This window comes from Abramis brama (genome assembly GCF_963993115.1).
Source record: "Abramis brama genome assembly, chromosome: 1".
Classification (NCBI taxonomy): Eukaryota; Metazoa; Chordata; class Actinopteri; order Cypriniformes; family Leuciscidae; genus Abramis; species Abramis brama.
Window position 1 is genome coordinate 20978073 of NC_139963.1, and position 25885 is coordinate 21003957.

General features: G+C 38.3%; 5 protein-coding genes across 8 annotated transcripts; all 5 read right to left on the minus strand.

Annotated features, from left to right (window-relative positions):
- Positions 1-341: 341 nt before the first annotated feature.
- LOC311098033 (uncharacterized protein) lies at positions 342-5753 on the minus strand. 4 transcript variants are annotated; one of them, XM_084138082.1, is made up of 4 exons: positions 5120-5753; positions 1029-4939; positions 613-674; positions 342-481 (listed from the first exon to the last, which is right to left on the minus strand). In XM_084138082.1, exon 2 carries the CDS (start codon positions 3867-3869, stop codon positions 2103-2105), a length of 1767 nt encoding a protein of 588 aa, XP_083994208.1. In that variant the 5' UTR covers positions 3870-4939; positions 5120-5753; the 3' UTR covers positions 342-481; positions 613-674; positions 1029-2102. The 4 variants fall into 4 exon arrangements, with proteins under 4 accessions (XP_083994208.1, XP_083994209.1, XP_083994207.1 ...); XM_084138083.1 differs by having other exon boundaries at positions 613-1183; positions 1456-5132; XM_084138081.1 differs by having other exon boundaries at positions 1029-5132.
- Positions 5754-6269: 516 nt separating this feature from the next.
- Positions 6270-8760, minus strand: cimip4 (ciliary microtubule inner protein 4). The gene is made up of 3 exons (XM_084086949.1): positions 8589-8760; positions 8363-8473; positions 6270-6411 (listed from the first exon to the last, which is right to left on the minus strand). Exons 1-3 carry the CDS (start codon positions 8623-8625, stop codon positions 6329-6331), a joined length of 231 nt encoding a protein of 76 aa, XP_083943075.1. The 5' UTR covers positions 8626-8760; the 3' UTR covers positions 6270-6328.
- Positions 8761-9477: 717 nt separating this feature from the next.
- LOC311065997 (SUMO-conjugating enzyme UBC9-like) lies at positions 9478-13182 on the minus strand. The gene is made up of 7 exons (XM_084086926.1): positions 12557-13182; positions 12243-12325; positions 12058-12141; positions 11173-11245; positions 10833-10942; positions 10154-10233; positions 9478-10041 (listed from the first exon to the last, which is right to left on the minus strand). The coding sequence occupies exons 2-7, from the start codon at positions 12306-12308 to the stop codon at positions 9978-9980; spliced, it is 477 nt and encodes a 158-aa protein (XP_083943052.1). The 5' UTR covers positions 12309-12325; positions 12557-13182; the 3' UTR covers positions 9478-9977.
- A 508-nt stretch (positions 13183-13690) lies between these two features.
- mpst (mercaptopyruvate sulfurtransferase) lies at positions 13691-16740 on the minus strand. Its single transcript, XM_084086914.1, has 2 exons — positions 15875-16740; positions 13691-14828 (listed from the first exon to the last, which is right to left on the minus strand). The coding sequence occupies exons 1-2, from the start codon at positions 16461-16463 to the stop codon at positions 14527-14529; spliced, it is 891 nt and encodes a 296-aa protein (XP_083943040.1). The 5' UTR covers positions 16464-16740; the 3' UTR covers positions 13691-14526.
- Positions 16741-17806: 1066 nt separating this feature from the next.
- LOC311066010 (uncharacterized protein) lies at positions 17807-25110 on the minus strand. Its single transcript, XM_084086956.1, has 4 exons — positions 25030-25110; positions 23136-23583; positions 22623-23021; positions 17807-22250 (listed from the first exon to the last, which is right to left on the minus strand). The coding sequence occupies exons 2-4, from the start codon at positions 23580-23582 to the stop codon at positions 18375-18377; spliced, it is 4722 nt and encodes a 1573-aa protein (XP_083943082.1). The 5' UTR covers position 23583; positions 25030-25110; the 3' UTR covers positions 17807-18374.
- Positions 25111-25885: the final 775 nt, after the last annotated feature.

Consider the following 25885-nt stretch of genomic DNA (forward strand, 5'->3'; position numbering starts at 1 on the left):
TAATATATATATATATATATATATATATATATATATATATATATATATATATATATATATATATATATATACATACTGAGATCAGTTTTATCCAGCTGTTTGATTTTGTTTGGAGCCTCCTCAGCTCACAGTCAGCTCCTTTAGTGTGCAGTCTAGTTCAAGACTCCTTTAGTGTGCAGTCTAGTTCAAGACTCCTTTAGTGTGCAGTCTAGTTCGAGTCTCCTTTAGTGTGCAGTCTAGTTCAAGACTCCTTTAGTGTGCAGTCTAGTTCAAGACTCCTTTAGTGTGCAGTCTAGTTCAAGACTCCTTTAGTGTGCAGTCTAGTTCAAGACTCCTTTAGTGTGCAGTCTAGTTCGAGTCCCCTTTAGTGTGCAGTCTAGTTCGAGTCTCCTTTAGTGTGCAGTCTAGTTCAAGACTCCTTTAGTGTGTAGTCTAGTTCAAGACTCCTTTTGTACAGGGCCCTGACTGAGTCTGTTTCCACCTGAAACATAATTCCACCACAAACATGATCATTACAAATTTTCTGGAGGTGCATCAAATCACAAAAAGTTCCTTGACTTCCTACAAACACAGGACTGACTGTAATTTATGTCAAGGGTTTTAAATCCTTACACATTTCTTCTGAAGCCCATTGAGGTAGAGGCCTCAGTTTCTGGGGCAGGTTGTGTAAAATCCTACAATAAAAGAGATGTGTAAGGGCCAGTCCCTTTTTTATGCCACACATTCAAATGTTTGCCATAATAAAAAGCCCAGTGCATTCACATCAGCAACTGTCTGAGAACACACAGACAGAGTGTCTTCATCATTTGCTTCACCCTAATAAATAAAAATAGGCCAATGTAAAGCATAACTGTTGTAAAACAGGTTATTTCGGTGTTTTGTCTGCTGCATACTGACCTCTGTTTGGGAGACTGTGTGTGTGTGTATGTGTGCTGGCTTCAACAGAGACACTGTATTTCCCTCTACTGCAGAAGATACAGTCAGCCATATTTAAAACTTAAAAAAGTAGTAATGTATTGCACACGTACCCAGTGTTACTTGCTTTAGAGGAGCCAGCACCAGGGTCAGATTGTACAGCACCTGTAATCCCATCCATAATCGGCCGTCCCTTATTGCCTACTCAGAGCCAACTCCTCCGCCAGTGTATTTTGGTTTTCTGAATTTAATTCTTTATTTCTGTTTGCTGCAAACAAGTGTTTGTAATAAAATGTTCACAAAAGTAATAAAAGGTTGTGGTAAATACCACTTTGAATTATATTTTTATATTTTGTTTTTAGGCTATCTGCTGCCAAGAACATTTGGAGTTGGGGTTGCATCTAAAAATCATTGAATATTAATCTTTCTTAGTACATGCATATTTTTATATATTATAAAAATAGGCTATAGGCTATATTACACGTATAGGCAACACATACATAATTTTACATAAATATAGAATATATTTGTTTAACTTACACATTAACAATCAGCAATCTTTCTCCAACAGTCTTCTCTTGCTTTGGCAGCAGAGACAGTATTGTTTCGAGCTTGAAATACATTTTAATTGTAATACAAATACAATTCATCGTAATTATGAATGATTATCTCTTGCTCCTCCGCGGCAGGTTGTCATCTGTTAACAGTTGACTCATCTGTTAACAAGTTATTTTCGTAATCCTTCCTTATTTTCGTCCATCCTCACCACATCTAAAACAGTATCCAGGATGAGGACGAGTGGATGTCACTGAAATACTTCTGAGTTGACTGTTGACTCATCTGTTAACAGTTGACTCATCTGTTAACAAGTTATTTTTGTAAAATGAAAGGGGATTGTTGTCACCTGGGAACCAGTGTCTAAAAGGCAGTTCACTTCAATTGCGTCGACATAGATTTGGGCAGTACATTTCATTCCAATTATGCCCTGCTACAGAGACTGTGTGGTGTTTAACGGAGTAGTAGTGGCTTGGTTCTTTAGGTCCCACTGGACTTGTTTTTCTCTCAACTGGCGCTTCTTCTCATCTACCTTAGAAGGGTTCGGGTCATTTTCGCAATTGATGGCTAGGTGTCCATCCTCAACACATCTAAAACAGTATCCAGGACGAGGACGAGTGGATGTCACTGAACTACTTCTGAGTTGACTGTTGACTCTGAGTTGACTCCTCTCTCCCGGTTTGCCTATGCTGGAATTTTGCCGTCTTCCCGGACCGATGTTGTGGTATTTCAGGGGCTGACAACTGAGCCTTTAACTCTGCCACTTGCTTCTTCAGTCCTGCTATTTCCTTAGCTGCTGGGGTTTCTTTTGGCACTTTACCAGAAATGGATGTTCTCATAGCCTCTACTTCTGCTTGTAGTTCTACTAGCCCTTTCTTTAGCTGGATCAATTCAGAATTTTTGGAATAATCAGGCTTGCACTTCTGGTAAGTTGAGGTTTGCATAGCAGCAACTTGAGCATTAATTTCAGATATTTGAGCCCTCATAGTATCCACCTCTTCAGCTGCTCCACCAACTGCATCATGGGAGTATGTTGACATTTGATGAGTAGCAGTTCTCATTTTGGGGGCATTACTCTGTTTGTTCAATCCAAAATGATTTCTCATTCTGTCTTCTTTTGAGGCTTGTCGGTCTTCTTCCATGCGAATTTGCACTACCATCTCTGCAAAAGAAGGTGGGTGGATCTTTTTCTTCTCTAGCTGTAAGCTGGAAATTAACCCATTATCCCAACATCCACGGCAGAATTGCTTGATCAGACAGCGGTTTTGCTCACTCTCCGCAATGCCTCCTCTCCTTACAGTAGTGCTCAGCATAACTTGCAACCGGTGCAAATAACTGGAGGGCTTCTCCCCTGGGTTCTGTAGCATGGTCATTAATTTTGCTAACAGCTCATCTCCATCCTCCACGGATCCGTAAACAGACTCTAGCAACTCCAAGTAAACTGAAGGTAAAGACTGGGGACTCACATGTTTAATGACATCAGCAGCAGGAGGGAGCAGACTATCAAGTATTCTCCTCGTGCGAGACAAATCCGAAATGGAGGGGTCATCTAATAGAAATTGAACACTTGCCCGCCAAGTGTCGAAGTCTGGTTCGTTTACTGGTCTAGGAATTTTCCCAGAGAAAGACCTGAGACGGAAAGAGGTAGGTTGTAATGTAGCAGTGTCGTTTGTTCTGACAATGTGTTCAACTACAACTTTTTGCACGCTGGGCGGATCAATCATGTCCATTGTAAGTACTGGATGGGGTAACACTGTAGCTGCAGGATGGCTAGTTCTACTGCTGGGTCTTTCCTTGGACAGGTTTTGTGATTTCTCAGATTCATTTGAGGGAGGGGTGACTTGTTCTGTGGTCCCTCTCTGTAATTTGGCTGGGGACGACTGTCCATTTAGTGAGCTGGTGGTGCTGCTATCCCGAGTTTGAGAGTCTGCAGCATGTGGATACTCAACTCTATCACCTGAAGCATCTATGGGCTCAGCAACAGAACAGCCAGCTTTCATTCTCTTTAACTCCTCCTGGAGCACTTCTTCAATTGACTTTCCACTAGCGCTAGCAATATTTTGTAGTTCTTCCAAATACAACTTAGTGGCTCTGTCACTATCTACATGAGGGTAGACACAGCTTAAGGCACGCACTATGAAAGTGGTATCTGGGTTTGACGTACTGACCATTGTTACGGGCAGAAGGGGCATTAGTGTTTTCATAGCGGAGCTATAAGTAAACTCTATAATGGCATGTTGATGGAATTCGGAGTTTGGGTCATCAATGAGAAGGTTGCGACTAATGCTGCCATATCTCAACAACCATGCTTCTAAGTCCTGATCTGTTTCAGTTAATGTTAAGTCGCTGACTATTACGGCATTTGAGACATCTACATTCTCTCTTTTTACAATATCCATGTTGTCAATATTCTGCTGAGTATATAAATAATTAATGATATATTTATATTGTCACCATTGCTGCAGGCCAATCTCTCTCCTGGCTGGCACTCGCCACTTTTACTTGTAACCCGTTACACGTGATAAATTTGTGTCAACTTTACAAACGGACCAGTGGGCTCAAAAGATTAGGTTCGTCCGGGGAGAGAGATGATACAGCAGCAGTGAATACTCAAACAAAAGGATGAGGTAAGAACAAGTTTGAATTTACTGAATTTGTTCTTTTCTTTTCACCTTGTTGTTAGATTGTAATGATTAATCAATTTGTTGAACATGGACCCATATAACCTCACACAGGCGTAAGGAAAACAATAGAAAATGAAACAAACAAAACAAAACAAAATTTCATTCACTCTGAATGTAAATACTCAGAAAGTCCAAAAGTTGGATGTTTCTTAATGAACAGATCAGTTCGTAAACTCAGTCCAAAAGTTCGTGAGGCACTTAATTCAGTCGTCCTATTCTGCCCTGGATAGAACAGAATAAATTGATGTGTGGGTCTAATCCTACCGTTCAAAGATGAGCAAGTTTTCTCTTTCACAGGGAAATCAAAGGATTCGTTAAATGGGCGGCTCGCCAGTCACTATATACAAATCAATTCAGATTATACACAACTTCTCATAAAACACAGCAAATAATGTCCATTTATAGTACTCTGTACAATAAATTGTCTTTATGCAATAAATTGTCTGTGCAATAAATAAATTGTTTTGCATACTTGCTTGTAAGCATCTTATTTAACACACACACATTGCATTTCATGGCATTAATTTCACATAAATGGCCTAATTACATCTTTCATTTTACATTTAAGGCTGTATTTGCCATTAATACTGCAACAAATAAACAATTTGATGTAACACACTTAATATAATCCTTAATGAACCTTATTGAACAATACTGAAATTATTGAAACTATATTAACTCACCAAGGAACTCGTTTACATGTACATCGGAAGAACCAGGGAAGTTCCAGATGATACACGTTCTCAAAATGTCATTCTCGAGCATAAACTGCTTCTCTCTGAATCCTTCGTTAGGGATATATATACACACACTCTATATTAGCTTTAAACTAGCGCTAATATTGCATCATTGACATGCGGTCAACACATAACGTGAACAATCATATCACTTCAACACATTTTACTGCAACTTATTTCTACATCGTCATCATATAAATGATTTAGAGGCATTTATACAACTCTTACGTCAATTCTTGACTCAAATCGGAGCTTCAAATCTCCCGGAGCAAAACAAGCGTCTGCTCGCGTCAGAGGTTCACGGAGAAAAGAAAGTTCTAGAATGCGCTGCTCTCTAAAAGTGCCGCGATAGCAGAATTTTCCATGACGTCATTCAAAATGCGATCTCATTGGAGGCTTATGTAAAGGGAGATAACGCTATTGGACATATTTATAACATTCAATATTTTATATTTCGCCATTTCTATATAATTAATTAATTTGTTTGCAGCCTTATATTTGATCTGAAAGCAGCTTTCACACTTTAACTCTGTTGTTTAATTTGAAGTGCATTTTGTCTCTGTCCACTGGTAACCTGGGTTACACAGGCATTCCGGAAGCCGTTGTTTTAGGAGGTGCCTGATGGCTGTTAACAGAGACACAATGGTGGGAGTGTGTCTAAGATAAATGTTTTGAGAGCAGGTCGGGGAGTTTGCATTTAGCTGGTACTTCCCTTAGAATATCCCCCTAAATTATTGGAAATGTACTTTCCATTTAGTCATATCTGCTTAAAATGTCACTGTCTCCTCTGTTGCTATTGGTTGTCCTGACACTGACTGGCATAATTTTTTAGCAGTATATTTGCATGCATATACATCCACAATTTTTAATACATTTTTAAAATAGTTTACTTCCTTGTTAAAAAAAATGCCTATACCTGCTGTATAAAAGTTTAAGACAAAAGGCAACTTTCTCCATGCAGAAGATTTCTGAAAATGGCTTGGTTTTCATTTGAAATTCAACACCACAACACCACTTTAACACCAGGATTTTAACTCTCCTTTAAGGGACTACTGAAGTACTAGAGCAGCAAAGAGTTGCACCAGTTGCTCAGCCCTACAATTTCAGTTATTCTCTAGTATTTCGCTCATGCCTATTATCGGAAAGCAACTTATTTTTTTCTATCAGCTGACCTACAGCAAAGTCAGTTGTTCGATTCAGTCACTGCATTTGACTCGTGTATACACATGGCACAGAAAGTGCAACAATTAGCAGCTGAAGTGTGAGTAGGAGGGGCCACGCGTGAATACTGAGGCTCATGTGTGGTTATATATATATATGTGTGTGTGTGTGTGTGTGTGTTTGTGTATGAGAATAGCTAAAAGTGTGTGGGTGCTGTGATAACACTTCTCTGAAGGTGCGATTGTTAATTTGCTGCGGTTTTCGAAAACGTCAAGCTCATTTGGACACACCCTTGACCTCCATTTCCTTCAGCAGCTTATGCAGTCGCTTGTTGAGAAAGTTCTGCTCTGTCCACTTCACTGCAAGGGGAAAGAATAAAGAAGAACAAGACAAATGTGGCTTAGATGAGGCATTTGTGATACTTCCTTTGTAACTATATATATATATTTACCTAATTTTAAGACCTGCTAAAGACCAGGTGATTTTTTATTATGTCCTAGAATTCAACAGGGTGTACTTTTTTTTTTAACATGACTAAGTCATGTAAAAATATTTATATATATATATATTATGAGCCAAATGCGGGTGCAGCTGTAGCATGCAACGCAGTAACTCCTACTAGCCACTTTGGCGGATTGAATTTTATATAATATACATTTTTCAATTGTAGTCTTTTAAAAAGACATCTGAAATAATAAACTTAGTGTAATGCCGAGTTGTCAAAAATATAGATTTGATTGACAAACATTTTAGAGTGGCCTTTTATTGTGGCAAGCCTAAGGCACACCTGTGCAATAATCATGCTGTCCAATCAGCATCTTGACAGCATCCCTTTACCCTTTCATTTCATTTGCTCTGGATAAATATTGTTAGTGTTAAAGGATTGAATTTCAGCGTGAGATTGCACGTATTGCGCATAATTTTACTAATTCCAGTTCACCCAAAGTGCACTCACATAAAGGAAAGTATATTGGCTATATAAAACAGTATAATGGGTCTGTGCGTCAGGTCTTTAAAGGGACCAGTCAGTATCTGGTGTGACCAGTCAGTATCTGGTGTGACCAGTCAGTATCTGGTGTGACCACCATTTGCCTCACGCAGTGCAACACATCTCCTTCGCATCTTAATGTAGGTCAAATGTATGCAAAAATACAGTAAATGTGCTGCAATTAAGGTTAGAGATTAAACAGAAGCTGATAAAAGAAAGGTGAAAATATCCCATCGAGGGACCAGAATATCATATAGACTAATGGCTGGAGTCTTTTGAATTAGGCCAAAAAACAACCACGTAGTACACCCCATTAACCATATAGCAACATGCTAAAAACCACTCAGAATATTATAGCAACCACAAAATATAAAAAATGTACACACACACACACATACATACACATACATACACATATATATATATATATATATATATATATATATATATATATATATATACATACATACATACACACACATATATTATAGCATTATGCAGTTGCTGCAGATTTGTTGGCTGCACATCCATGATGTGAATCTCCCGTTCCACCACATCCCAAAGGTGCTCTTTGAGATTGAGATCTGGTGACTGTGGAGGCCATTTGAGGTTAGTGAACTCACTGTCATGTTTAAGAAACCAGTTTGAGATGATTTGAGCTTTGTGACATGAAGCATTATCCTGCTGGAAGTAGCCATCAGAAGATGGAAACACTGCGGTCATAAAGGGATGGACATGGTCAGCAACAATATTCAGGCAGGCTGTGGCGTTTAAACGATGCTCAGTTGACACTTAAGTGTCCAAATTGTTCCAAGAAAATATCCACTACACCCTTACACCACCAGCAGCAGCCAGAACTGTCGATTCAGGCAGGATGGATCATTGCTTATGTTGTTTATGCCAAATTATTACCCTACCATCCGAATGTCGCAGCAGAAATCGAGACTCAACTGACCAGGCAACGTTTTTCCAGTCTTCTAATGTCCAGGTTTGGTGAGTCCGTATGAATTGTAGCCTCAGTTTCCCATTCTCAGCTGACAGGAGTGGCACTCGGTGTGGTCTTCTGCTGCTTTAATCCATCTGCTCCAGGTTTGACATGTTGTGCGTTCACAGATTCTCTTCTGTAGACCTCGGTTATAATGAGTGGAGTTACTGTTGCCTTTGTATTAACTTGAACCAGTCTAGCCATTCCTATATCATTCTAATACTTTTAATATCATTTTAATAAATAATTTTAAGTCATCCTGAGTCCCCACGGGCCCCCTGGTTGAGATCTATTTATTTGAGATATGAGCGAACAGGATTCCAATCTTCAAGCTTACCTAAGTGATCTGTTTTGTGGCCGTGCGAGTGCACTGCATCTTGGATAAATGCTGGTAGATGATGACGAGTAAATGAGTCCTTAACCAAAGATGACCACACAACCGAGGGCCCTGTGAAAAACAACACATACATGATTTCTAATGAACAGATATGGGATTTGGTAATTGGTGTGTTTATGTAATATACCAAAAGGATGCAATTTGTGAATTTGTGTTCAAGGCACACCGGGGAAGACGTTTGCACGCAGATAGAGGCCCATCATATTATAGGATCTGTGCTCATCTGTGCTATCTGAGCCTGTATCAGTGAAATGAGGAGCACAAAGAGGAGGAACCTGCGGGAAGTGTATTCTGCACACCTGAATATACACACATAAATACACATATGCATGATGATATGAGCAATTTCAATGTCATAAAATGGTCAATGTTGTGGTGCAGAATCATGGACCTGATTGCAGCCATTTGTCCCCTTCTCTGATTGGCTGATGGTGTTCATCCTCAAATTGTCCTATCAATAAATATAATTTATCAGCATGATAACCAAAGTTACTACTACTGTCCTGATATTTGCATCTTTAACCTGACAAACATGCTTGGAAATAGACAAATAATCAAGATTCAAAACTGTGCGAATACATGCAGGGTACTTTAGTAATATGACGAATAATAAACTGTTAATGCAACATAAAAAATATGCCAGGTTCACTTTGCCATCACAAGCTTGCTAGACACAAGAGTCCTTAAGTACTTCATACAATTAAATTTCCATTATGATGATTAGGTTGACTGGACAAATGTCCTGAAACCAAAGTGAATAAAAAAGTAACAATTATAATAAATAAAAAAACAGAATCAATCTTTTGGAAAGTAAGAGGAGGTACCTACCGACCAGCGATTGGTCATGTTGTGGTTGGAGTGGGGGTGAAACTCTACCTGCGACATTAATAAACCATTGACTTCTACAGAGCATCAATGGTTAGTGCCACCATGAACGTCACACAAACATGCCAAAGCACCATAACAACAGTTTGTTTACATAATTAAAGTTACCTTAAAAATAAAACTATTAAATTGTATGTTACAATTAATATAAATTACATAAACAACAAGGCTTGTAGCAACCACTTCTTTTTATTTCAAATAATACATACTCGTACATATATTATGGCCACACATATTTTAATTAATGTAATGAAACGATAAAAAAAGTAAATAAAAGTCAATTATAAAGTCAAGTAAATAATTTTCAATATTTATACTTTATATACAGAAACCCTCCACCTTTACCATCTCTGCTCTGTGTAAAAGTTGATTTTGAACCAACTGATCTGCAAACAATTTCTTCTCTTTTTTTACCATCACTTTGTAAAACACTGGTCACAGATCTGCAGCCAACTTTAACTTCTATCTTGGTTGCTTTCATCTTAAGGAGTTGTTTTACACCCATCCTCATTTGGTTGTGAAGCCAACAAAAGCCAAATCTCTATTTCAACTTTCAACTGCAGTTTTGGGATTTTCATTGAGTGGTGAAGGATTCTGGAGCATCAGAATGGCAGCTATGTGGAAACTGGATCTGTTCGGCACAGGCTTTCAAGATTGTGCACTTGTTGTTCTATGTGGGAGCGAATCTTTTAGCTTGTGCCCTCACGCGCTTTTCGTAGTCCATCCTGTTTTGACTGCATAAGAATGAGAGAGAGATAAGATCAATGATGTGGGCTTGACATCGGTTGAAAGTAAACAGTACTATCTAATATTAAAAGGTGTACGTGATGTTTGGCTGAACTTTACCAGTATGTCGTATATGCCTCTGCCTGTGCTGGGTCCTGAATGTTGGGCTCATTAAGAAGTTCCTGGATGCCCAACAAAATCTACACAGCCACAAGAACACAATGACATACAAAAGCTCACTGCTTATAGGCCCAAAAGGTTTGTTCAAATGATTTATGACCTTATGAGTAACAATGATCTCAAAGTATTTTAATCATGATTAGGTGTACACAACCATTAAAAAAGTTTGGGGTCTGCAAGTTTAAAAAAAGAAGAAGATAATAATACTTTAATTCACCAATAATTCATTAAATTGATCAAAAGTGACAGTAAAGACATTTATAATGCTACAAAAGATTTCTATTCATTTTGAACTTTCTATTCATCAAAGAATCCTGAAAAAAGTCTCACGGTTTCCACAAAAATATTAAGCAGCACAACTGTTTTCAACAGTGATAATAATAATAAATGTTTCTTGAGCAGCAAATCATCATATTATAATGACTTCTGAAGGATCATGTGACACTGAAGACTGGAGTAATGATGCTGAAAACTCAGATTAGCCATTACAGGAATAGACTACATTTTAAAATAAATTAACAGAGAAAACAATGCCTTTAATTTTTTACAAAGCCTTAAACCTTTGAACGCTAGTGTATAACTGCACAAATTGTGTTTGTGTGTGTGTGTTTTTGCATACTTGTTTGATGGTGATGGCTGGTCTCCAATCCTTCTCTTCCTCCAGTATGGACAGACACACCGTACCTGAAGGATAGACGTTTGGGTGGAAGATCGGAGGTTCAAACTTGCCTGAGAACAAAATTAATGCGTCATGTTTGTCTCCACAATAAATATTGTTTTAAAGCAGATTTACAACAGTCTTTAGGTGCTAATGACCAGCCTTACAAAAATATGCAAGGGGTATAATCAGAGTTCAACAAATAAAAACACCTGTAAAAGGTGTGGTGACAATGACAATAATAAGCAATATAAAAACAAACGTTTAGAGTATAACATCTCTTATAGAGGAGAAAACTCACATTTGGGTGGTGAAGATGGATAGTCATCCTTAAACAACATTCTCAGTTTGTACAAACCTCCCTCCCAAAGAGTCTACAGGAAACAGACCGACAGATTTTAAAACTCCAGTAAATTAACACTATGACTGGTTCACAGTTCAAACATGATATTTGACATGAGTCTCTGAATTAGTCCAAGACACCATAGATTCCTATTTGTATGTAGGCATGTCATATAGGCTAGGTGATAAGAACCGCCTTAAAACTGCATAATTCAAGCAAAAGAGACAAATAATAAAAATAAGGTAATAATAGCCTACTACAAAATCACTCACAAACATATTTCTTAATTAATATTTACTTATTTTTATTATATATAGACACACAACCTAGACAAATTATGTATGTATACAAAAGACAAGACAGATCTGCATGTATACCAATCAGATACAATTATGCAGGGGAATGTAAATAAGAAAAAGAGTGGGGTATGTTAAACAAATATACACAAATGTACACGTGTACAAATGTTAAATATAAGTATAAAAATTACCCTTGACAAATATTCCGATCGAGGATTAATCTAGAACTCTATGGTCCGGTTTCACAGACAGGGTTTAGATTAAGACAGGATTAGGCCTTAGTTCAATTAGGGCATTTAATAAACTTTAATAAACGTGACTTAGTAAAAAACATTACTGGTGTGCATCTTGAGACAAAACAACGGCACTGACATATTTTAAGATGTCAGTTCAAGTTACTTTCAGTTAAAACAGCTCAAACATGCATTTTAGTGTGGGATTAGACTAAAGCCTTGTCTTTGAAACCGGAGGTTAGTAACTTGATCTGAAACTTAATTTAGACAGGATTTGTTTGAGAAGAAAGATTGTCGATTTGGAAACTAACCCCCTTTTTTCCTGGTATCGCACACTCCCAATTCATGAGATTCATGGTGCCATCTGGGTTCTTGGTTGGTACAGCCACAAAACCCTATAGAGAAACAGAAGGTACCACAGCGCAAATTATAGTTATCAGTTAGATATATTTTTCAAATTCTGCACATTTGATCTTGTGTATCTGTGAGTCCTTACAAAAGGATGATCTTTCCTCCAGGCTTTGCGCTCCTGTGACAGTCTACTCAAAGCAATTCCAGACATGACTCAACAGCGCCACCCTGCGGGCAGAAAAACACACCATCAAACGTGTCGTCGGTGCATCCGTAAAGACAGAAATAAACATTATAGATGAGCTTATATGAATATAATGTCTGAAGATACATCACATCACATGAAGTTTTAAGTTGAACCACTTTCAATTTTGTGAGCGCTAGTACTTCGTTACAACACTCATATCACCATTAGCATCATACGCCACTAACTGTCAACAATTACAGTCGCTGGCTTACCTTAAACAAATGTTTTAAAATGCCTTTCCAGCCAATACCAAACGGTTTTAGTCGATGGTTTTTAGCGAACTCCAAAACAAAATCTCGAAATGTTAAAACGATCCAAAGGTGTAAGGAAGATACCTCGCGACCACTTAGTGCTCACGACTCGAACTGGCGTTTGATCATCAACTGTTTGATTTTGAATTTTAAAAATCCAAATGAATTTGCCAAACTAATCGTATAATAGATTTAAAATTACATCTAGCTTTTGTCTAAAATGTCGGGAAAATAGACAAACAACGTTAAGCCATGAAGACAGTGGAATGGAGAGCAGCGTGTTTGTTTTTATTCGCAGGACCATCAGGCAATGATAGAGGCGACTATGGATGCGTCCATTAAAAATGTGGCATGAGGGGTAGAAAGACAGAAATGTGAAAATCCATGCGGGAGATCTACATGGGCTCTCAAGTCTCACGCATTCACCGTGAGACACGTATTTCAACCAGTTCACACGCCACACCTTGTATTTCTCACGCTGAGAACTAAGGGATAACTTGTCCCGCTATACAATTGAAAAGGGGCAGGCAAACGGATGGAAGTTCTCTGCCGATGCTGTCTCGAATTATACTCAGTTTAATGCCACCTACCAGCCAATCAGAAATTAGAATTTGTTGTATCCGGGTAAATAAATTACGTGTTCCAGGCAGCTTCAACCACCTACGTTACTAGGCAACACGCACACACTGAGAGTCGATTTGGTAGGGTGTCTAAGATTGCTAAACTGGTTTTAGATCTTTCCCACTCGAATGCAGATGCAGAGAGAGTGTTCTCCATGGTGGGTTTGAACAAAACCAAAACAAGGAACAATTTAGCTCTGGATCGAACGCAATCTTCCATCATGACTGTGAAAATGGCTGCCTTGAGCAACAGTGCTTTAAGTGGGAGCCCCCTACCCCAGCAGTCATCAAGGCATCAAAATGTGCAACTAATACTTAAAACACAAAACACCTTCATAAGCTAAATGTGTACATACACACACAAACACACACCTTGACATACATGCTCAGGGCAAGTTGTTATGACTGAGTATGTACATTGAGCACTGATGTTCAGTTGGCTCGTTGGGGGCCAAATTTCATTTTTTTTTTATTTATAAATTTGTATTTTTGAAATATATAAAACTATTTATTGTATTTGGATGAATTTGCCTTTTATCATATTTACCAATTGTTATAATTTCCATTTGTGCTGGTCAATTATGAACAATAGGCAAAATTGAACTGCTAGCAAAAATTTGAGCGAATTGGGTGGGGCCGAGGGGCCACTGCTGCAAATATTTGGAAATAATATTTGCAAATATAACAGATCTCACTCCAAACTTTTGATAAAACTTGAGAGCCCTGTTATGTGTAAGTTGACATAATTCATCAGTGAGGGCAATATGATAAAATGCCCCTCATGCGTGTATTGTTGAAACTATTTGTTTTAAACACTGGCACACAAGACATGCGATATTTGTGTATATTGCATTTATTAGATAAACAACTTGGTTAGGTCACTAATTATAGTTTGCTTATTTTTTTAAACTAGTAAAATAAAAATTCTATTTGGCATAATTAAACATTAATTTCCCCTCAAATAGGCTATCTGGTGTGCATTATTTTAAATGCACAATAATTACAGTATATTTATATAAAAAATATCCTTTTAACATAATTTAGATTTTTTTAACTGATTACATTCCAGAGACTTTCTGAAATACTGAATGTTTCTGTATTCTGACAACTGAATTGAGCTATGAATTCTTGTAACTCTCTTTCTATATTTATATAACTGTTATTTTAACAAGAAAAGGCTTATGCAGAATAGTGCAGCACTTAATAGCCTTGTTGTGCAATCATTGCAGATCAAAATGAGGCTTCTTGTGATTCCATTAGTCATCCGTTCTTTATTCCGAAGAAAAGGTGTCGTACGGGTCTAAGAACCCATCATGGCTGTTTTCCTTTTCCCTCAGAGATCACATGTTCAGGTGCAGCCTTGGTGAACCACTCGGACCACGCTCCATCGTACAGACAGACCCCCGGGTGGCCGCACAGGTGAGCGGCGAGGGCGATGTGACAGGCTGTCACACCTGAGCCACAGGTGACCCAGAAGGGCTTCTGCATGTCAACTCCTGCCTGCTGGAAGAGCTTGGTGAGTTCCTCCACAGGATGTTCTAGACCTGATGTCTGGTCCATGAAGCTGGGAAAAGGCATGTTGATCGATCCAGGAATATGACCAGGCTCTGTGTCTAAGATATAAAACAGAGAAATGTAGAGAAATAAGACTATGGCACTTTGGCATTTTTGATAAACAAATAAATAAATCTGTTATGTCTATAACTAAATCTTTGATTATTGTACCTTGTGTTATGTTCTATAAGAGTACTTAATACATAACTTAGAAGTCCATATGAATGTGGTCACAAAATGCATAGAATAAATTTAGAAACAGTATGGCACTGTATGACATTGCTTGTACTGTATTACTGTGGAGAATTAAAACACTATCAGTAGTTGAAATTGATAATAGAAAAGTGCTAATATGCATTCATGCATTCATAGACTGATAGCATCTGCCTTCATTTTCTTAACTCCATTCTTCAGAGAAATTGTGTTCCATAAAAATAAGCCAAAATATACATTTGTAATGTCATACAGTTAAACATTGGATATAGTAACAACATTGGATATTGTACCTTATATTGTACCTTATAAGAGTAGTTAAAAAATAAAACTCCATTTGTATGTATGTATAAATTGAAAGTGCTTTGAATGATTACCTTTAATATATATATATATATATATATATATATATATCTAATTTCAGATGGCCTCTAAGTGCCATCTGAAATTTTCTTCTAGAATGATAATTTTTATCAAGCTTGTATATTTAAGTTCAGTAATTTCACTTAAATGACAATTCATAGGTAATTTTCATTGCCATTTAAGTGAAATTACTGAGCTTAAACATACAAGCTTGATAAAAATGATCATTCTAGAAGAAAATTTCAGATGGTAGAGGCTTTTGCATCTGAACTCTTCATATATATTCTCCATGTGGTCACAAAAATGCATGTATAACAATTATACAAATGTTAGAAAATGTTGCTTAAAATAGTTAACAATGAAAAATGGTCTTGTTTCCCACTACAAATATCTAAATATTCTTAAATCAAGATATTACTTGAAATATCTACATTGTATGTCTTTTTTTTTTTTCTCAAGTAAACATTATAATGTTTAGATATTTGCACTAGGAAAAAAAAGTGTGTGACAGGTCACAATCCATACTTACTTGCCCTTGGCTCTGGTTCAACCCCACGAAATCTTCCATTGGCTCTGGCGTCGACTACTTGAAATTCATTGGTTTTAATGTTGTTCAAAACGTCTTCATAAGTTTTGACCCAGGACTTGTTAAAGGACGCTCTGAACTCGGCGCGCGCTGGTTTACTATATTGCTCGGTAACGGGAAGACCCTCCCTTAACCAGTTCTTTAACCCACCGTCCAAAACCGACACGGAATTGTGTCCAAACACCCTAAACATCCACCACACCCGTGGTGCAGAGAACGAGCCAAAGTCGCTGGCATCGTAAACGACGACATGAGTGTTGTTCCCTATTCCCAGATTACCCACATAGTCAGCGAACTCGCCCACGGTAGGCAGCATGTGATCAAACTCGGAGCTTTTGTCACAACACTCGTCGATGTCGAAAAACGAAGCTCCGGGAATGTGAGTTTGTTCAAACTCGACACAAGCGTTACGTTTCATTTTAGGTAAATACCAAGATGCATCTAATATCCGCAGATTTGGTCCCACTCGGTTGCTTTTGACAGCGTCCGCGAGCCATCGCGCCGCTACGAGAGCTCGAGCTTGAGCAGCCATGTCACTCGCGCGCTCCACTACTAACGTTACAGCACTACAACTTCTCGACGGCAGTCTATGCTGCAAATTTACGAGCAATGAATTACTGCTCAAATATTACCTTGGTATGATATTTTGTTGACGGGAAAAGGGGGAATCTAAACAATACGGGTTTTTTTTACTTATTTAACTTAAAATGTACGATCTGCTTTGATTTTGTTTTTAAGTACGACATACATGCATTGCTAATATATGGCAGATAAATCCTTAGCAGAACCGCGAGGGGGTATAGCTCAGTGGTAGAGCATTTGACTGCAGATCAAGAGGTCCCCGGTTCAAATCCGGGTGCCCCCTGGTAAATTTATTGCTTTTTTCCGTTTTGACTTTTAGTATCTTACGTGATCAATGCATTCAGTAATGAAATACATTTCAGCCAGATGTCATTAGAACAATGGCTATGATACAATATTAATTTTGTTTTTGTTAGCTTTCTGTTGTGTGTTGTCTTACATTGAAATTCTATTTTAGTAAAAACACTTAATATTAAATATATGATTGCATAGTATTTGAGTGAGTTTGAAAGTTTTTTTGTTGTTGACTAAGGCATGACTGGATGTGTCAAAAAGTTCACTCCATTCCAAAGATAAATATTCTTCTTTTCTAAGCAGTAAAGAAATGCATAAGAAATACATCAGAATTACACCAATGTTGGAAAGAATTGAGTGCAAGTGATGTTTTAATTGATGCAAAGGGTGTGCATAATAGTGCAAGGTTTCTGAAATAAATTAACTGAATCACTCGAATACATGCACTGTGATGATGAATATATAATATGAAATTATTTAGCTCTCTGAGTAGAAGAGTGGTAACTGTTAAATTTTTCTAACCGACCTGTTTCATATTATCGTTTGTCTCGGTTTAGCTGTGTCATGTTTTTTGGTTATGCTTACTTGTGATGCTTGTTATGCTTACTAGTACATGCTTACTATGTGACTTGTGTGAGTTGGTGAAAGAGGCACTGTTTTCTAGTGTTGTTGTCAGTTTGTGAAAGACTTTTTTAGCTTGTCACAAGGTATGCAGTTCTGTGTTAGTCATGAGAATATAATTACATGGTGTTGAAGGTTTTAGCACAGCTCTAATCCTTTTAGATATCCAAAATTAACTGTTTAGTGATTCACCTTTACGGTGTCAGCAGAACTATCCATTTGATACTAGTGTTTAATGTGCTCTCTTGCTCATCAGTTAAAATATTTGACCAGCTACATAGCAAAAATTTAAGTTATCCCATATTTTGTAAGCTACTTGTTCTTGTTTTTGGTTTATGTGCTCAGTGTTTATTGTTAAAACAATTAAAAGACATTAAGGGTGATTTATCTGCATTTTATTATTATAATTTGAAAGAAGGTTATAAGAGTTTTATTATACAATTTTTAGTCAGTAAGTCAGTAAGCCAGTTTGTAATGTATTCATATAATATTTTAGTAAAGTATTAAAACAGAAAAGGAAAGCAAAAAAGATACAGAGATAGAGATAAAAAAGAGATACAGTGTTGTGATATGTAAGTGCAGTATTTAAAATTCTGCAATACACAAAAAGGTACATCAGTTCTTACAAACATATTTTTAAACAAAGTGGGTAAACACACAAAGTATAGCAGAAACTGATTTACACCAAACAGTATGTAAATCAAACAGTGTAAATATTCTGTTGTCAAAAATTTAACAATCTGAAATGTAGTGTAGTTATAATATAACTTTTATTTCAAGATTTCATATCCTTATTCTTGCTAAAATTCTTAAGAGTAGGCCTATATTTAGTATTGATTCCATACATTATATGTCATCTATAACTTTGTAACTGTCAATATAAATACTGAGTATGCTGTGTAAAGTCCTTGCACAAGTTGTAGACTTTGAGGACCATATGTACCATTTATGGCATAAACTTTTTGGCTTTCAGTCTGGGTATGATTTGCATGTCCCTGACATCATTGTGCTGCAGAAGCCAGCACAGGTATCTCTCTGAGCCCATTCCCCATCCACTTGTTAGAAGAGGGATGGCTTGACGCATGTTGATGTACCATTTGTATGAGTCCTCTGGTACAGCATGGTGTTGTAAGGCCTCTCGTACCATTGCAGGTGTAGAATGACGTTCCCCAAGCCCTACTGTCTCCCCTAACCCCAAGAGAAGGTCAGCTGCCTTGGCTTTGCTCCTGCCTGAACCTTCAATATATGCTTGGTAGAAGGGCACTCCAAGATGGTCCATTTCTGTCAGCCAAACAGCACCTCCATACTTTTTAATTAGGACCCTTTCTCCCTTTCGTGTTAGCTTCCTTCCAAACTGTGGTTGTCCTTCCTGAACCCACTCAAGGCAATCAGAGGATGGCATAATGTTAATGGCTTGATCCAAGGGTACTCTTGGAAGAGGTTTTTCTAAGTTCTTCAGTAGTTCTTGGGCATGAGATAGTGTACCAGCTGTGTTTAAGATAATGTCGGAATGTTGCTTTACCATTGCCTGAGTCAAATGTGCAACATAGCCTTCAGCTATAGTCATGGCAGCATCCATGTCGCCCAGAAGCTCGCATTCCACATGGTAGAACTGGTTGAGATGTGTAGCGTCAGGATCTTCCCCTCTGAAACTGGGGGACACATAGTAAGCCCCAGGAAGACCATCATGAAACCTCATAAAGTACTCTAAAACAAACTGCATAGAGTCTGCCAGATATACATCTTGGCCCAACATGTTGACAAACACTGGCTCAGAATCTGACCCCAGACCGATTGGAGAGGAAATTGTGTCCGTTGTGATAGGTGTCAGTGCATAAGCATACTTGCATTTGTTGTTGAAGTACTCTACTGTGCTATGAAACAGGGTGTTTTGGATTTGAAAGAGATTGCGATACCATTTGCTCTTGATGGCTAATGCTGCATGAGTCTGGGGGTCTTGCCAGGACTGAGGTGGAGTAGTCTTTGTTATCTTGGTGTGGATCTCTGTAAGGTCCTCTTTGTTAGCTGGAGGACCATTTACTGATGTTACATATCCTGTATAAGTTGGGCAGTACTGAGAAACCACAACTGGGGATTTGGGGCCATTAGGCTGATGAACTAATGGAATCAGTTTGGCATGGGCATAATCAAACTCAAACCCTTCAAATATGAGAGCTACACCATGGGCATTCATTCCTTCTTGCACAAGATGAGCAACCTTTTGTATTGCCACAAGTAGAGATGTATAGTCGCTCTCATTAAGACCGAAGATGTCACTGGTAAGAGGTTTTCTTGGCACTAGAACTGTAAAGCCTGGTGTATTTGGAAAAGGAGTAAGGAAGGCTACATGTTCATTGTCTTCCCAGACACGCCACTGTTGCTCTTCACCACGAATAATGCGGGGGAAAAGGCCGGTATCAGAAGGATCTCCATGGAAGTCAAAGCAAGAAGGGGCATTGGGTGTCGGGAGTCGAGAGCGAATCTTTGCCTGGACCTGGTCAAGAAGGGTATCTTCACATCGTGGACCACTTTTGGAGCTACAGTATCCAGGGTCATAAGGATTGAACTCCATTTCCTCAGCTAATTGAGGTTTCCAGTTTGGTTCTAGGTCATGGAGAGGCAAGACTTTGATGTAAGCTGGCTTGTCAAGTTCTGGCATGGACACAAGGGCGCAGCGATGCACACAAAGTTTCTCGCAAAGGAGATTGGCAACAGTCTGTGCCCCCTGCATCATTGCTATGTAGTCAGGTAACACTAACTGAAAGATGCTACTAGGTCCATTAATAGTCTTTCGAGTGAGAACAGTGGCTCCTGGGGTCCAAGGATTAGACTGTAGGTGAGCTACCAATTCATTAGTCTCCCAAATCACATTCATAAACTCCTTCCTAGGTCTTAAAACCTCAGTTCGAGGAATGCCACTGACCATTGAACCAACAAACATGACCCCAGCATTGGTTTCAATAACGGCCTCACCATGATGGTCTACAGCAATAATTCCTGCACACTTTTCTTCCAGATCATTGTAGATAACTTCTCGACAAGCCTGTCTGAGACTGTAACCTTTGAGGTTGTATAAGCTGGCTACTTTGTGAGCAACTGTTTGGCGTAAGAAGGCATCACCATCACCAGAGCATGTCACGGCTAGTTTCTCATCAGCATAAATTCCTGCCCCAACTATAGCGGTGTCACCGACTCTGCCTTTCCACTTGCCAACTAAACCTCCAGTGGATGTGGCTGCTGCTAACTTGCCCCACTTATCCAGCGCAACTGCACCTACAGTTTGAGGATGGTTATTCTTGCCATCACCTGACTTCATAAGCAACTCCTTGTATCTTATGTCGGTGTCAAAGTACTCTGATTTTAGTGTTGTTTCTTTTTCTCCAAGACTGTTTACAAACTCTTCAGCACCTTCTCCAATCAGTAATGAGTGCACACTCTTTTCCATAACACAGCGGGCTGCTTTTATTGGGTTTTTCACTCGTCGCAGGCAAGCCACGGATCCAGAGTTCTTCCCATGTCCATCCACAATGGTGGCTTCCATTTCATGCTCCCCATCTTGGTTATATACTGATCCCTTGCCGGCATTAAACAAGAAACAGTCCTCCAACGCAACTACACTTCTTTGTACTGCATCCAGACTACTACCTCCATGAAAAAGCACTTGTGCTCCAAGAGTTAGAGCTGTTTGAAGGGCAAATTCAATGGTCCCAATCACCTTCTCATTTAACATCATTTCCTCTCCTGCCCCACCATGGATCACTAAAGTGAAATCTGGCTGCATGGGTTTGTTTTGTCCTTGTTGCTCCACAGCTCTGACTGCATCGTCCACTGAAGATCTATTTACTAGTTTTTCTTCATTGTCTTGCAGGAGACATTCAATGGCTCCCATCTGCCCTGCAATGGCATACCTTAGTGCCAGAAGCATTACTAGTTTTAGATTGAACTCAAGTCTTTCTTTGAGATTTCCCAGGACATTGGCGAAAGTACCCTTTCCATTCAGGACTAGACGTACTTTGTCCTTCCTGCCTAGATATGTGACAGCCAGCTGGTCTGTAGCATAGACGTTACCTACAGCACACTCAACTCCCTCCATTAGATCTGACCCAGTCAAGTAAATCGAAGGGCATCCAAAAGGGTCAAGAAACTTCTTGAGTGGGTTATCTTGAGACATAGATCTGCGCAAGGCTGCCAGATGAGGCCCCACTCCAAGGCCAAGTTTTGTAGCTTTGATTAGGTTTTTGTGCTCTAAAAAGGCAAGGTGAAAGAGCTTGAAAAGCTCATTTGTGTACTGGGGAACATTGTCTGGACCAATGCAGGATGCCAGTGCTGTAACAAGCTGGTGAGATCTAATAGTTGTGGAGTATGTGGGATCACAGCGGCCGTGTTTAAAGTGACGCATGTGAGTAGGTGTCACCATGATGAGGCTAGTAGCTGCATCCCCAAGTGTTTGCCTCAAGGACAGCTGCAAAGTGAAATTAATCCATGCATCATATAGACTTCTGTGACCCCTTAAGGTGGTGAACACATCTGGGTAAGATGATATTTCAAAAGTCATGACTGACTGGCTGGCTTGTAGAAGGCTAGAAACAGACTGATTCGGTACAGTTATTCCTTTCAGAGGCATTTTCAGAGGTTTAGGGTGAAGAGAACCAGCATTTGAGAATGGACCTAACTTATTGGTTTGGGTGTTTATTACTATGTTTTCAGATTCCGAGAACTGCCACAGACGTTCAACAAGAAGCCCAGCTACCATTCCATCTAGGGCGCTATGCTCAAACAACATGCCTGCTTGGCCATCTTTAAAAACCACCAAGTTCACCACCTGTTGATGAAGATGATAAATAGTTATGTTATTCTGCCATTCATATCTAAACATTACAGCCAGCTGAGTCTGATTTAAGCATTGCTATGGGAAGTCATTTAATCCATGAATTTCAACAGTATTTTACTTTACAGTACTTAATTTTATCTTAATAAAACTTTTTTTTTTTAAATACCAAATTAGCAAAAATAAAGCTTTTAAAAGCTTTAAAGTTTGGGCGCCAGTTCAATTCAAATGTCAATACATGGAATTTAATAAGTGATGGAATTGTTCATTTCTGGAATTTGACAAACCCCAATTGGAAATTAAGCTTACTGCTGTACAGTTCTAATTAAAATGTTCTAATTATATAAACATCCTGTTTTTACTCACCTTATCATAGTATCTCAAACATCTGCTATCTTTCTCCCCTAGTCGGACTGTATTAAGTATTTCTGCAAGATCAGCTGGTGCTGGGTGGTCTTCCAGGGAAATAGCCAGAATGGCACTCTCCATCATTTCAAGTGAAACTGCTGCTTCACCCCCTGTCTTTAAGATATCCATTCTCACAGAATGCCAGGCTTGGCGATGAAGAGAAGACAGACCACAAATAAAGGACGGGTCTTGTTCGGGGGGTGCTTCTGGGTGTCTCATTGCATGCACCAGTTGGGCGTAGATGTCACTGAGAGGTACAGCAGAAAGAGATTCCCTTGCACTTGGTTTCCATATAATTTGAATCGGAAATATACCCCCTCGACAGGTCAATATGGCGTGAAGGCTGTCTGGGTATGTCTGCAACATTAAGAAAATGTCATTAAGATGAGTGAAATCAGTCATTAAAATGAGTTTTACCTAGTTAAAGTAACTTAAAATAGTAAAAACTGGAGGTCAATTGGAAACAAATACCTTTAGCTCATCATTGCTCTTGCCTGGTAGGCGACTAGCTGCAAAAACCTGTGACTGTTGTGTTCGCTCAGTTGGTACATCCCCTTCCACCAGCAATGGTTCACTGTACAGCTTAGCAGCTGCCCACAGCAGGGCCGTAGCCCGCTCTATCTGCGCAAACTCCCCATTTAGCTTAGAGGAGGGAAGGATGGAGGGAATAGCGGTGGAATTGGGCAGAGGGTCATAGCAGGAGAGCAGCCGCTTTTTGAATTCCTCAGTCACCCAGTTCTCACGTCCAGAAGCGTGATCTTTCAGATGTTTTTGGACTTCCTGGAGTGCATCTCTTTGCTGAAAGAGGGCAGTTTTATATTGTTGGTATTGGTCGGGATTTAAGGTGAGCTGAAGCACCCGGCTAGCTTCCTGGAGAGTAACATCCAGTTCTGGAATGGGATAATCAGGTAGCGCCATCCTACAGAGTGGAGGATAAAACTTTATAATACATGCTTAACTTGTGTCATGTGATTTAAATTGAATAATACTATGTTTGTATGATTACACTCAGAGCATTTTCTCAGGGTACATGTAACACATGACTTTTTTTTGTCATGTGCATTTCAATAATTTCATTACGAGGCTTAATAAATTGGCTTATTTTCAGCACAAAAGACTTAGTGTGATTTAGTAATGTACTTTAACTGTACAAGCATGTTTCAAAGGCATACAACACATTTAAGGATGACCGCTATTAACGTGCATGATGACTTAATGACATTGACAGATTCCAAATGTACAGATACTCAAAATTAACTTCTGTTAATATACCTTTTGGCCATGTGGCCATAATGAGTATAGCATGCTATTTGTATAGCCAGTCGTCATGGGAATATGTCTCATGCTGCATGTTCCTAATTTGATTTTGGCTGATTTAATCACGCGCTGTCTCTTTTTGTAACTCTTGTAATGCTGTCTTTCTTTTTTCCATTTATGGTCTCTGGTGACATGGAAGTTCACTCTAGGTGACCTTGATCATGTAGTGTCATTGATTACTTCTGAATTCATTCACTTTAAACCGGAACAACACCCATGTAAGTATTTTGAGACTTGCAAGAAAATCTAATTTACATACTCATTCAATAAAGTATGATACAATATTTTTACAAAATTAATTGCCTGTAAAACATGGCATTGTCCTGCTTAAAACATCTTAAACCACCATAAACCAGGCCAGGCTGTGAGACTAACTTAAACCATCTCTTTTGGTTTTGGAATTATTATTTATTATTATATATATATATATATTTTTTTTTTTTTTTGCAAGAACTTAATACTTCTTACATACTAATTTGACATTCTTATGTATGCATGTATGATTTTTTTTTTCTTCAGTATTTTATCAAAATGTTTTTCATCACAAATGAAATTTGCATAAACCCCAAATCCCCCTTGTATTTTTTTGGGGGAAAATACAGAAAATAAAAGAAAACACAATCTCACAATGCCATATTTACACAATTGTGAGGGCAAATAAATGAGCTTCTAGATTGGGCTTCCAACTACCATTAATTTATTGATTTAAAAACACAACTAACTCTGTGTACATTAGTTTTGAAATGTTCAGATGTGTCATTGAATAATATGTATATGTATATATATTTATATATAGTATATATATATATTTATATAAAGTACTACACTAACAAACTAATGCACATGGCTAGTGGTTTAAAGTTTGGTTCACACTAATTCAGTGAAAACTTGACTACTTGATTTTAATGCCATTCAGGCAAAATTTAATTTCTTATCGTTTCTGATTTTCAGTCCAAAGTTATTTAAAGTTTGTCAACAAACTTGTGTATTTTAATGTCAGAGAAGAAACATTAAGCAAAAAACCCCAATATATAAGCATTCAACTCACCTCAGAGCAGTGAAGACTTCCAAAGTATATGTCGTCTAGTCAATGCGATGAGAGCTAGAGAGTGCAACAACCTTTTGTTGCAGTGAACAAACAAGAAGAGGACTGTAATCTGAACCTAGTGATTCCAATTAAGGAATTTAATTTCCTATCTCCCAATAGCCGTGCAGTATAGGAAGACTGTCACACTGACATTCCTTTTCTTTATATGCAATAAAAGAGTATCAGTCTCATTTATTGTTTCTACAAATGAACAACATTTTTGATACTACATTTTTATTCTAAATAAAACAGTCAACTCCTGCAGAAGCTACTTATTTTAGTCCTCAGTCTATATAATTGATCTTTCTAGATTGTCTGCGTGGAAGCTGCATTTGATCCATTAGTATGCTCTGAAAAACATATTTACTGTATATACAAGGGTATTGATTTGCTGTGTGATGTTTTAATGTGATGTGTTATGTTTTTTTTTAATGTCCTTTATGATTGTTTAGCACAGCTATAAAATCGTTTAAAAGTGCTTTATAAATAGAGGAAATGAAACAAATGAAATGTAACTGTGTTCAATGATAGACTTGTTATATCTTTCACTCTGTGAGATTATTAATCTGATGTCTAATGTTCTTTCTGCATTCACATCCTTCCGTCATTCAGAATAACCTGTGAAATGTGATTAGACTTGAAGTTGAATTAGCTCAGTATTGCTTTATAATCTCATCCATCAGTTTTAGGATATCATAGTATGAGAGTAAAATAATGTGGACATTTGGGTAACTTGTGCTCACTGTAATCATGGTGTCTGTAAAGGACATTGAAGTTTCATTATCTCATTAAAAGACATCAGATGGTAGAAGAAGGA

Bases quoted from the DNA above. Each gene is read 5' to 3' on its own strand.
- mpst (XM_084086914.1), bottom strand. From the start codon at position 16,463: ATGGCTGCTCAAGCTCGAGCTCTCGTAGCGGCGCGATGGCTCGCGGAC. The intron at 14,829-15,874 runs GTAAGTATGGAT...TTTATATCTTAG, and splicing joins TGAACCAGAGCCAAGGGCAA to ACACAGAGCCTGGTCATATT.
- cimip4 (XM_084086949.1), bottom strand. From the start codon at position 8,625: ATGATGGGCCTCTATCTGCGTGCAAACGTCTTCCCCG. The intron at 8,474-8,588 runs GTGTGCCTTGAA...TGTTTTTCACAG, and splicing joins GCGTGCAAACGTCTTCCCCG to GGCCCTCGGTTGTGTGGTCA. The intron at 6,412-8,362 runs GTAAGCTTGAAG...TTCCCCTTGCAG, and splicing joins CCACAAAACAGATCACTTAG to TGAAGTGGACAGAGCAGAAC.
- LOC311066010 (XM_084086956.1), bottom strand. From the start codon at position 23,582: ATGGCGCTACCTGATTATCCCATTCCAGAACTGGATGTTACTCTCCAG. The intron at 23,022-23,135 runs GTATTTGTTTCC...TTAATGTTGCAG, and splicing joins AGAGCAATGATGAGCTAAAG to ACATACCCAGACAGCCTTCA. The intron at 22,251-22,622 runs GTGAGTAAAAAC...CTTCATCAACAG, and splicing joins GTTTGAGATACTATGATAAG to GTGGTGAACTTGGTGGTTTT.
- LOC311098033 (XM_084138082.1), bottom strand. From the start codon at position 3,869: ATGGATATTGTAAAAAGAGAGAATGTAGATGTCTCAAATGCCGTAATA.
- LOC311065997 (XM_084086926.1), bottom strand. From the start codon at position 12,308: ATGTCTGGAATTGCTTTGAGTAGACTGTCACAGGAGCGCAAAGCCTGG. The intron at 11,246-12,057 runs GTTAGTTTCCAA...TGTTTCCTGTAG, and splicing joins CGATACCAGGAAAAAAGGGG to ACTCTTTGGGAGGGAGGTTT. The intron at 10,234-10,832 runs GTATGCAAAAAC...GTGGCTGTGTAG, and splicing joins CAGCCATCACCATCAAACAA to ATTTTGTTGGGCATCCAGGA.